This window comes from Apteryx mantelli, chromosome 2 (genome assembly GCF_036417845.1).
Source record: "Apteryx mantelli isolate bAptMan1 chromosome 2, bAptMan1.hap1, whole genome shotgun sequence".
NCBI lineage: Eukaryota > Metazoa > Chordata > Aves > Apterygiformes > Apterygidae > Apteryx > Apteryx mantelli.
In genome coordinates, this window is record NC_089979.1 from 60,603,495 (window position 1) to 60,616,306 (window position 12,812).

The window sequence follows — 12,812 nt, forward strand, 5'->3', positions numbered from 1 at the left end:
AATTCTATTTGTAATAAAAAACAGATGGTAAAAGAAACAGATGCCTCTTTGTGATTTGATTTACACATCTGCAGACATTTACAGTATGCATGCATTTCCAAAGAATGCTGGGCAAGTTAAAGTAGGAAACTTTTCTTAATGGGCATGCACAAAGAGTGTGATTCAAGAAGAAAATGAGCTGTGACTGACACACATACCTATCCCATCAAGTCTGTTTCCAAACCAATATTATATTAGAGCACTGTGCTAAAGCAATACCAATCATGTTAAAATCAGCAGACTTTGGAAATAGTTTACTGCAGGGAAACATCATTTAAATCTGAGGCAGCAGCAGAGGGGGAATTTCAGATTTCCCCTCTCTCTGATAGAAGACCTGAGGTTAGCAATGGTTGCCCAGCAGAAATCCACTGTACAGAGAAGCAAAACATCCCTCAGCAACATAGACCTGGAGATTTCTTTAAGGTCTTCTAAATCTTAGATTGTCATTTTATGCAGACACCAACAATACACCACTGACAATGACATTAAATATTTGCACTGGCCTCAGTGAAGTTCTGCACAAGAATCAGCAGAGAAATGTGTTACAACAAAGAAAGATGGAAGAGTCCCACAGAAAAAGATAAAATCCTTGCAGAACTTCTTAGGATGTACAAGATAAAGCTGCACTGGAAGCAGAGATGTAAACAACCTTGAAATTTAAATTATGTTGACATGAAGACGCAGGTCAAAATTACACAAAATCTTCTTCATATTTAATTGCTAGTTTGGGAGATGTCGGTTTCTTGGATTGTGTCCCATTCCTTTTTTCTCCAGATCGTTTACTTCAGGCTCACAAAAGGTACCACTTTGTCAGGCCTGGAGAATGAAGTCTTCTCTTTAGTCAAAGCACAAAACCCAACAGAAGTGGCACATCTGAGCTGAAGGAACCATATCACATAACAATACTTGATATCCTTGTCCATTCCAGTTCTAGGCCTCTCTGCTGAGACTGTCAACAAGGAACTAGATTCACTCAAATGCTCTGGCTATTTTCTCCCACTGAAGCGGGAAGAACTGAAGTGGTAGAACAGCTTTAAAACCAGGCTTATGGTTAATTTGCACCACTAGAGTGAGAGACAGAGAGAATGTATCAGCAAACCTGTCCAAGAGATCTAATTACCACCGTTGGGAAACTCGGCCAATACCACCAGTTTAATTTCATATGAGCCATCATACAACCATCAGATGATAAGTACTTTTGGGATCTAACCACCTGGGCTAGAGTCAAACTGGCAAGCTGAAGGTTGAAAGCTCCATATCCTATTACTAATCCCCTGAGCTATATACTCCCCAGCTGGTAGTTCTGTAAAGGTTCACACAGCTTTATTTAAAAGGCAGCAAAAGTAGAAACAAGTTTTTTTTAAAAAAAAAGAAAAAAAAGCAAGAACAACTATCTTTTTCATAAAATAATCTCTCTGGAAGTAGCAGACTGTACACATTTTACAAGAATAAACAAGCTTCTCTAATTCTTATCCACAAATTGGGAGTCAGAGATCATTAGTGCAAATTCCTGCTGACCAGCAGCATTTATTCTATAAACTTTGGGTATCCTAAGTGGTCCATTAGAGAACAACAAATATCTTCAATCAGTCTAATCTCTTTATTGGGCATGTTTTGTTTCCAGGCATGAATGCTGCTTGGTGAAATTTCCCCTTCATAAGGAAGATAGAAAAGACTGGTGGAGGTGGCAAATAATATTTGGTTTAAGCTAGCAGGAGAAAGAGGAACACCAAGAAAGGCAAAAATCATTTCAGCCATCTTCTGAGGAAAGTTTACGATATCTTCAAACTTGAGCAGCTGATAATTTGTCGGCAGCAGGTCCCCATTTATTCTCAGTGCTGCTGCTGTGTTTGCTAGCCATAAATAGGACAACACAGAAACAGCATTTGAATTAGAATTTGAAAGTTCTTTTCTTAGTGATTCATATTCAAAGGCATAGCCTTCATTTAAACTACATTTTCCTTTACCATTTTGCCATTTAAACATTGCAGCTAAGTGTTGTGGAACATTTTTCAAGGAGTAAAGGCTTGGCTTATTTTTGTACAACATTGAATAAATCCATGCTCGTGGGTCCCTTACTATATATAAACCTCTCATTGAAGGTCCTAGGATTTCCTGAAAGAAGGGAAGCTTTAACGTCCAGCTCCCACTACTTAAACTGAGAACAGGCCGTGCATTAGGATAATAGACAAGGTGCCTCCTCAGTTCCCTAATATATTCAGCATCTTTATCTTGACTCGTTCTTGCCCTGCTTCTTTGCTCTGACAGAGATTCTCTCCTTTTGGATCTTTTCTTTTTGTCCCTGCTTATGGTAGAATGCTGAGCAATTTTAATTCTGCTGGCTTCATGTAAATTAATGTTTTGTAAATGTAACTTTGTGTCTTGCACTAGAGACTGGAACCACCCATGGAGAAGTCGAAAATGACCATTCTGGACATCAGAAACCTTCCATTCACATGGATCTACAAAGGAATCAATTTCAAATTCAGTCTCAGGAATTTCTAGATAGGCTGTAGGTATCCTGATGTATAAGAAGTCACTGCTATTGAAAAACAGCTGCTTTAAAATTTCTGCACCAGAACCAGGAAGTGAAGTAATGATAACATCTGGCAAAACAACAGGGTTTCCTTCTAATTGTTTGACTTTATTGCCTTTATCATGTTCTAGCCTTGTCATGTCACTGCTCCATTTTGCACAGATGGGCTGTGTACAAGTGCTCCACACATCCACCAGTTCAATAAGCCACAGAGTGATAACCAATATTAAGATCCAACGCAACATTTTACTGAAGGAGATGTAAAACCGCCACTGAAAAGCCAGTATGACTAAACTAACACCCAAAATTAACCCTACAATTATGTTCATTTTGAATCCAAATGGGAAAACCATCCTATTATTTTTTATCCATTTTTCCATAGATTCAGTACCTAAACCGAACTTGGTCACTTTGTTTTCATGAACTACTTTAGCAAAACCACCAAATCCCAAGTAACTGAATCTTGTCTTTAAATCCTGATAGTCAGTTACAACAGAGACAGTATTTTCAGTGTTGTTGACATTGAGTGAAATCTGAAATCCAGATTTTGCATTGTCAGTGAATCTGCAGTTAGAAACATTGACATATGGGCCATAGAAAAGGTAAACAATCCTTGTAAGTGTGGTTTTCATAGGAAAAGTAACATTTACAAACTGAGTCCATCGCTTTTTGAATTCAGCAGCTTGTTCTGCTTCTTGTATCCTAGCAACAGGACTACTCCCATGATGATCAAACCAAAACATCTTATAGTGGGCATCCCACACATCCATCATAGCCCCATTGTATTTGTTCTTAAATTTATAGGGTATGTATTTAAAGTCAATGTCAAGATTATGAAAAAAGGCACTGACTGAATTAACAGAAGAGTCTTCCTCCTTCTCAATATGGTCCACAACTAACAATGTCTGAGAATTTAAGAGCAGCAAAATGCGATACACACTTTTCAATTTCATTGCTGATGTGTAAGCAGATACTGCCTCACCACTCACAAACATCATGTCCTCAGACTGGGAGGCTGTTATAATTTCTCCCATTGAGTTTCCAACCTCATCACCAATCCACTTCAGCCACTGGGCACACTCACCAAGCTGCCCTTCCCAAGGCTGGTTGCACTGGCTTGTAGGAGATGGGGCAAATACCAACACGTTGTTCAAGTGGCTGAATTTAGGTCCATAAAGAGCCTCAGACACAAACACTTGTCCATTGGGAGCAAAAGTGAATGAGTTCTGATCTGGATGTTCGTGTCCTGGATTGAAACTTCTCCACCCATCAATCCAGGCATACGGCTGAAAGTGAACAATATCATAGACAGCACGTCCACCGAGTTTTCCAGACTTAAAAGACACAAAGGTGTTTGTCTGACTGTTTGGCAATCCAGCCCCATACGTAACAACTCCCCAGTTAGGAAAAACATGCATCTTAGCAGTGCCGTAGTCAGGAGGAGGATGAGGAGTGATTTCTGCAGCATACCATATAAACTCAGTGTGCAGTGTGCTCCACCTCTGTGCAGTGGATGGCACCATTGGCCCATCTTTGGGTCTGTGTTTTCTGATCTGCTGTGCCAGCCAGTTGCCAGCTCCATTCTTCATGACAAACTTATCCAAGAAAACCAGCTGGCTCTCAGGACCATAAAACCAGTTGTAGTTAGAATCCGCTATGCCCACAGTCCTCTGAAAGCCTGGTAATAGGGTGGCATAGTAAAACCAAAAGTGCATTTTGAGCCAATTATTCTCCAAGTTGTTAATACCAAAGTGGCGCTGGGCCAGGAAAACATACTGGGTCACTGACTTGGCTGTGTAACTCCCATAAGCTACTCCCTCATCCAGAGATCCATCTACAATATGATTGAGCAGAAACATTGTTTTCTCCATCACATCAACAACAGTATGTTTCCAAATATTTGCCTGAGGTTCCTTGTCCACACCTGTAACTAAGGCCCCAGTAAGCAAAGCAAGCATATTAGTTGCTTGGTGATTATGGAGAAGTTGTTTTCCCCATGCACGAACCTTTGAGTACTCATACATTTCCTCACTTACAGACCGTATCTTCTCCAGGTATTTTTGTCTTCTCACATTTCCCAGTGAATTATACAAGAAGTCAAAAGCAGTGGCAAATCCTGTTAGGGAGTGACCAAGTGGCACTTCATCTCCAGGTGCATTCTCAACCAACCAGTTTTTGTAACCAGCCATTCTATCCATATATTCTAGGACAAAATCAAATGCAGCTTTATCTTCGGGGCACAGCAAACAATAAAATGCTAGAGGTGGCAGATTGTTACCATAAATCTCATTCCACTTTGCAGCAAAATCAACATGCTTGGGTGGAGGTAGATAGTATAATGGGTTGGATAGCATAACTGTCACCGCACTTCTGATAGCTCTAAATAGATGCAAATGGCTTGTATGAGCCTTCTGCCTCAATGCCTGGACATCTTCAGCATCGAAATACAAGCCTGGATGAAAAACAGTTTTTTTCAGCTTCTGCTCAGCACTAAGATCTTGCAGTTTCTGTTTCTCGTACCGATCTACATTTTCTATGAAAGTCACCCAGTCAGAGTAATTGTTTACTGATTCTTCAAAAGTGAAGACAGCAAAGATCATTAATGCTAGGAATAAAGTGTGTCCTGTAAACATCAGAGCCATGATCCATTAGACAGTTCCTTTCCCCCAGGCATGCATTTCCTAACAAAACACAATATTCAGATAGCAAACTTCGATCCACTTATTAAAAAAACCCCAAAACTTAAGGCTTTTTTCTTTTTCTTAAAAGACTTAGCTTGTACTGTAAATTCTAACAGATACTCAGTTTACTGGTAATCTGAGGTATGACACTGAAAATAGTGTGGCTGTTGAAAAGTTAAATCACAAGTGCCTTGTCTGTTCACAATTTTCTCAAATACAACATTAAAGTATATATACTAAAACTAGAGGGAAAGTAAAAACTCAGATTTTTCACATAAATCACAGGTTGACAATACACAGTGAGAGACTGAAACACTGTATTCCTGAGTTTTTCTGGAGTTTTCCACTTGATTTGAAATTAAGAATTAAGAGTCATACATTTACTTTTTTAAATCTTTCATTTGGGTCAAATTCCACTTCTAGGGCTGACAAAAAAACTCCACTGATCACAAAACCATAGAATTTATTCAAACAATGCTTTGCATTTGTTGAATCAGGGAATTTACAGTACTTGGAAAACAGACTCAGAAGCTTAAGTTATGATTCTCTTCAGCCTTCCCCTTATCTCTATTTGTATACAGATTCTTTCCTTCATATTTTTTCTCTTTCTCATGGGAGAGTGGAAGGAAAAAAAAAAATCAACAGAAATCCTCCATTAGCTTCTTTTGACGAAACTGCAGTGTTTTTAACCACTGTTCCCCTCTATTTGTGAAAGATGTGTCTGAATTAGTAGTCATAGAGTATCGGCATATTTTCAAGTCTTCTTTCATCTTATCTTCAGCCAATGATGCCCAAATTTTGTCTCTGTGATTCAAATAATCCTGTGCCTCCCATTATGAAGCAAATGGAAACATAGAGGCAGAAAGCCAGTACTTTTTGCTAAAAGAGCAGTTTCGGTTTTCTGTCCACTTTGCATGTTGTTTCTTTCTGTGGAAACACAAACAAAAGTTCTCTGAAGCTGTATATGTGTCAAAACATACTTTATAGGTACTTAAATCACATAGAATTGCTAACTTTTAAGGAAGGATGAGAGTTTATATATATATATATATATATATATATTTTTTTTTAACGGAAATATAAAGGTGATTTCAAAAGTTCCACAAAATTTATCTTTGGCAAAGCAGAAAGTCGGGTTGACCGCTTAAGCTCACTTTATTTCATCTTTTCCTGAGTGGCTGCAAGGTCTCAGGACAGGTTTTCTTGTCACACTAGCATGAATCACCTAAGCAATGCACCTGAAACATGCCATCAGACTTAAATGGAGCTCTAATTAAAAAGAATCCTAAACCTCTTGGGTGATTCTGCCGTCGAAATGATTAGGTGAAGAGTGCGTGTGGAGGCGGAGTCAAAAATCAGCCACAAAAGCACGTCGCCCCCGACGCCATCCCGGAGCCCGCCCGGGACCCTGAGGGCGGCGGCGGCGGCGCCGGTCCCCCGCGGAAGCCGTTAAACCGTCAGCCGCGCCTCCCCCGCGCGACCCGCACGCCGCCGCCAGAGGGCGCCAGCCCCCAGCGCTACCGCCTCCCCGGGGCCGCACAACTTGAACAAGTTTCGGTTGCGAGCTGCGCCGCGCCCGTTTCACTCCTCCGTAACGGCCGGCCGCGCCCCCTCCCCCACGCGCGGCCGCCGCCTCGCGCCGCGGCTTCCCGAAGTTTAAGCCCGTCTTACCGCCGCGGTGCCTGACGATGTCCCCCGGCCGCACCGGCGGTGCCGGGCCAGACCCGACCCGGCTGGCAGCGGCTGCGGGTGGTGGCGCGCTGCCCCGGCCCCTCTCGGCTCCGGCCCCTTCGGCGCTGCCGCTACTTCTCACTCGGGCTGGCCGCAACTTCGGGTCTCTGCCCTCCTCCAGCAGCTCCCGGAGTTACGCGCGGGGTAAGCTGCTGCGGGGAGCACCGGGCAGAGCCCCGGACGCCCGGCGAAGGAGCGGAGAAGCGCAGCCAACTCGCAGAAATAGCCCTCGGGGCGGGGAGGCGGCGGGCGAGCCAGCCAGCCCCCCTGCAGCACAGCGGTGCGCCGGTCCTGCGGGCTGCGCCGCCCCGGCAGCGCTCCCCGCCGCTCCGCTTCCTGGTGACTGCGTGCGCCAGTGCCCGTCTGCAGCGCCGAAGCGCCGCGCCGAGCCCCCAGCGGCCGCCGCCGCCCCTGCTGCCGGCGGAGCGGCAGGCGAGCCCGGAGGCAGGGCCGGGCCCGGGAGCGGCGGCGGGAGGCGGGGCCGGAGCTGGGGCCGCGCCGCCCGCCCGGGCTCCGCTCCGGCGGGGGCTGCGCCGACACCGCGGTGAGGGACGCGGGCAGGTGCGTGGAGGGCGGACTGCCGCGGGTGCGGGGTCACGGCCGGGCCGGGCCGGGCCGGGCAGCAGGAGCCGGCTGACTGCGACTAGCAACTTTATGAACGCTGAATAAATACCTAAAAGTGCCCGCATCGCGGGGACCGATGCGCGGCGTCTGATTCTTGGAGCGGCCCCGCTTTTTATAACTATCTCCGCGCGCAGGCACTGTGTTTTATGCGATGCATTAAAATGGCTCTCGCTCAGCCTTATCTGAAGGCTGCTGAAGTAAAATATTAAACCTTAATGAGGTGTAAAAGCCTCTGCCCCTCAGCTCATTCGTGGTCGGTGGTGTGGCGAAGGGCCAGCAGACACTGCTGGCCAGCCCGCCTGGTGCCTAGGGTCCACCCTCCCAAACCAAGAAGTTTAAGGCCGTTCCCGGTTTAATACGTGCGTTGCAGTGCCGGTGATGACTTTTAGAGCCTGACTCTGTCACCGGCCTGATTTAATACCGAGCTATTCTTTGGCAGCAAGCACACTAGGAAAAGAAAGCATGCGAGATTTTTCCCAGTATGTTACTAATTACTGTGTTTATATACTGTACCTCAAAGGATGTGTGTTTTGATCAAACCGAGAGCATGAGTCACTACCCCTTTCCCAGGCATAGCCTAAATTCTTCTTAACTTTTCCCCCCAACATCTTAGGAAATACAGTTGCATGTTTAAGTATTTCTTAAGCTACCCAATGCATAACTATCTCATCTTGAAATGAATATATGAATATATAATGGTCATACATTATGGATATTGATTCTGTTTCTTGTGTGCTATGGGGAGCACCTTAGAAAGTTTAAATTATTAAATTAGATACATTTCCATCAACGATTAAGTATGTCTGGAGCCATCCTAATCTTTCAGATGAGTCCTATGGATACGGTGTAAGAGGAAAAACTACTGATTATTGCCTGGATCATGTCCTCCCATCAGTAAAAAGTTTACATAATGACCAGAGATCGGCACATAGTTCTCTGACCTTGCAGCTGTAAAAATTTATGCCATCTCATGCTACCAAGCAAATTATTAGAGGAGGAGAAGAAACGGAAAAGTAGTAAAGGTTGGATACTAAACCAAGCAAGAGAGGCCACATTCCCCTATAAAACAACAGAAACAGACTGAAATACAGTACAAATGGACCCCCCCCCCCAAACCTTTTTGCCCTCTGTTCTCATTATACCCTATATTATACCCATTACGTTTTTCCCAGCTGCATGGTTGACTCATTCTGGAGCATTTTGAAGGCTGAGAGCATGACTCCTCCCATAAGTTAGCAGGCAGTCCTGAAGGTGCAGAACATTTGGAGGGCTTTTCTTAGGTTAAAATGAAGTGTAAAGCTCTCCCAAGGGCTCTTCTCACTCTGTGGAATAGGTGGTGAGCTCATAACATACACAATATCGAACTGCAGTGTGATACTTGCAGAGAAGCATGACAATGAATTAGTGACTAGCCCCACATATTCACAAATGATACTATTTTGACAAAATCTCATTTATAAGGCAGTTAAGATATTTGTAAGGTATTCTGCTTTTTCTGTGAAAGTTATATTTCGCAGTATCAAAGATTTTACTGGCATAACAGCTAAGGCTGATTTTCTACTAAGCCAATTGCAAAGCAAGAACGTCCCTAACCATGTATGATTTCATATGGTACAGACTACTTACTGTCTGCCATTTTCATGTCATTATGCTTCAGTGGGAAGTCAGAAAAGACCAAACAGATTCTTTGCTTCTCTAGAGACTGATGGAAAAATGCAATTGTTTGATGCACTTGTGTAAGACTCGGTCAGACTTTGGCCTCTGATGAATTGTATAAATAGAATTATTTCTCTATTATTTCTATATTCACTCTATTATTATGGAGTAAATCATTTTAAAAGTGCAACTTTTGCTGAAGTCACCGGTAAACAGCATCATTCATGAGGGATGGCATATGTACTTGAGGTCTTGGAAGTACTGCTGAATAAAGAATCTCCAATATGCACTAGATACTTTGTGGAAATATTTAATTGAAGAAGAACAAGAAGAAACTTCTCCATTGGTTGGGCATGTGCTTTGGGGTAAATTTAACAAAGGATGGGGAAAAAATGAGAGAAATACTCTGAAAAATAGCAATAGTGGTAGAAGTGGCGTTCAATTATTTTTCTATTAGTAATTTCCAACAGTTAGCAGAGCTCCATAGTTACTGTACTACAACTGAAAACAAAAACAAAAAAAAAATCATGGATCCAAATAGTTTCCAGGAGAAACGATTAAGCAAACCAAACTTCTGAGGAGTTGGATTAAGGTAATCAGAAATAGTGACCCTGGGTTGTAACCAACTCTTTTGCATAAAATGAGCCTGAATTGCATTGGCATTCCGCCTTACTTGAATACATCATGCTGTTTAAAGAGTGGTCAGTAAAATCAAGGTCACTTTCAGAACAACTGTTAATTGCGAAAGTAACTATTAAAGGTCTGCCGTGTGGATTGTTATTTATAGAAGCACTGAGCATCTGGCAACAAACTGCATTATATTGTTATATATTGTTTTCAAATATTCTTCATAACTATGAATGGCTGAAAAACAACACTGTTGGACTATCAGCAGGAAAAAGATGCTATAAAATATCTACCAAGAAGATGAGTTTTGACACATGGGAAAGTGACCTCGCTGTCACTTCCAGTTTTTAGTATAAGAAATAATGGGTCATTATTGGAGATAAGCTGTGATGTAGCGCTTCAGGGATAGCATTCTGCATTGATACCAAAATCAGCCATCTGAAAGATCTTGAAAATGCTAGCAGTGTTATCCTGTTTGAGTACAGGCCAAGTGCTAACAGATGGAAGTGGAGAGTGGGATAAGCAGCTGGACTGCAAAAAACATTTACCAGTGTCAAAGAAGGATAATAAAAACACAAAAGTTCATAAATGAATGAGATACTGCTGTCAAATAAACAGAAGACAGTTCGACCCATGTGCATGAAAGCATCGAGGTATTTTAGGTGGGATTTGGACTGAAGTGTGTAGGTGCCCAGTAATGGTGCACTCTTGAAACTTCAACTCCTTAAGTACTGAAAGTACATAAACTCCTAAATTTAAAGTACAGCTTTTCTTTCAGAAGCATCTCAAATTTGGGGGAGAATTCTGACCATGCATGACTCAGTGCTGGTCTTATGACTTAACCTAACTGCAGTCCGAAAGGTACAGTTTTCTCAATCTAAAGCCACCATAGATCTAATTCAATGTGAATTCTTGAAACATGGCACTCTTGGCTTCTTCTTTTACAACAGACAGACAAACAAACAAAATAAATAGCTGGAGGAGAGTGCAGCAGTCATGAGGATCCTCTTTTACACAATAATTTGTTGGTCAGAAGCACCTGCAGTCCACACAGAGGACATGGGTGCAATTGTCTTTTCATCTGGAAAGGATGCTAAACGAAATCTCTCAGCTCTTAAGTGACCTAATCTATTGGCTGTTTCAACATACAGTATCTTTTTGTTCCAAAATAAAGGCATTTTTTAGCAATCCTGTGAAGTCATGTTACTTTTAATTAAAATAATCACACACAGAAACATGCACCTATAAATAAATTATACTAGAAGGAAGGAATTAGACTCTCTGCCCTTTAAGAATAGCTCATATATTTTGCTTTTAACAGGAATCGGAACAAAGTGTATGGTGCATTACTGGAACAGGGATCACTTCAAATCAGGTCTCCCCTTCTGACTGTGACACTGACTTTTACAATATCCACGTACACTTCTTTTCTGTGTAACCACATGTGGCAGGAACACAAAGAAAAGCCACACTATCAGCTAATGAACATATTTTTGGAGGGAGAAATCTGATGTTGCTAATAAATGTTTAAGGAATAAAGGGAGATGAATCGTAAAGAATGTAAATGATTGATATCTAGGATCTTGTTCTTTAGAGTTGACTGAATCCTGGGGGAACTGCATTTATTGTGGATTATACAGAAAAGAGCAAAAAAGCATATAGTAATACTGTATTCTCACTGATAGTATTTAAGAATTAGAGTCAATTAAAAGCAACAGTAACAAAATACAAGCAAGCAAAAAGAACACTGATTCTATTAAAACTAAAAATGAACTTACTTAAGTTTACTGGACTGCACAAGCACACTGCAAAAGGAGTGTAATAATTTTTCCATATTACAAAGATTCTCTTTTCTAGTGAAGTTCTCCAGCATTGCACTGGAGTGCTCACAGGCTGAGAAGTGCCTGATACCACAGTCAGCACAGTGAGATGTAGGATGGTGCTACTGCCGAAAGCCGCAGTGCTGCACTCTTTCTCTATCCCAGCTGCGCGCTCCTGCCAGCCCCTTTGTGTCGGAGCAGCTGGCAGTCTCGTTGCTACATAATTGCTCGTGCAGACACAACAGGGCAGCACAGTTTTCCACCGGCTTAAGTAGATTGTGAAACTGCACCTCAAAAATGCCAGCTGTGTAAAGGGGTAATTTTAAGTCCATTCATGACTATCACAGACGCTGCATATGAGGCAAATAGGACTGTTCATACCCTCTTTTATCAAACACACTCTTCAGTGGAAGTGGTTTAAAAACATTGTGCCATTGTGTATAGCAGTGAGCCCTGAGGAAGATAGCAGTAGGTCAGTACAGCAATGTGCAAAATTTCTTAGGATATTAAATTCATTGGAACTACATCTGTGCAGAACTACGTCTGCACATTTTTCACCATGGAAACTCATCACCAATTGTAGAAAAAAGATTAATGCTAAAAATGACTTTTTTTTAGAAACATTTAAGTATTCAAGGCTTGTTGATAGTATTTTGGCTATTTTTTACTGATCCCTTAGTGTTGCTATGTGAAATATGATAAGCTGGATAATTAATCATAATCAATGAGTGGAAAAGGAAAGATTCTTCTTTTTCTTGCCCTAGTGTCTTGCCAGCCTAAGAATCTCTTGAAAATAAATCCGCCTGTAGAAAATAAGCTCATCAGGCATTAATTTTTGAACCAGGATGTGATAGATTCATTGAACACATCAGTGATAGAATATATGCTACAGTTTGGACTAGAAAAGAACATCAGAATCTTCTGAGGTAAGTAAGTTTTATATAATAATGGTACAATATTTTACACTTGGACTGTAAGTAAAGGATACACACTAAGGATCAATGCATGTAGGTCTACCTATACTTTGGTTTTGGTATAACAAATCCTACAGTTTTTGGTTTTAGCAGAAGTATATCAGTTGTAACTTTGCAATCCTAA

General features: G+C 41.9%; 1 protein-coding gene across 1 annotated transcript; it reads right to left on the reverse strand.

Annotated features, from left to right (window-relative positions):
* Positions 1-1,382: 1,382 nt before the first annotated feature.
* On the reverse strand, positions 1,383-7,395 carry DSEL (dermatan sulfate epimerase like). Its single transcript, XM_067290746.1, has 2 exons — positions 6,928-7,395; positions 1,383-6,183 (listed from the first exon to the last, which is right to left on the reverse strand). Exon 2 carries the CDS (start codon positions 5,215-5,217, stop codon positions 1,567-1,569), a length of 3,651 nt encoding a protein of 1,216 aa, XP_067146847.1. The 5' UTR covers positions 5,218-6,183; positions 6,928-7,395; the 3' UTR covers positions 1,383-1,566.
* Positions 7,396-12,812: the final 5,417 nt, after the last annotated feature.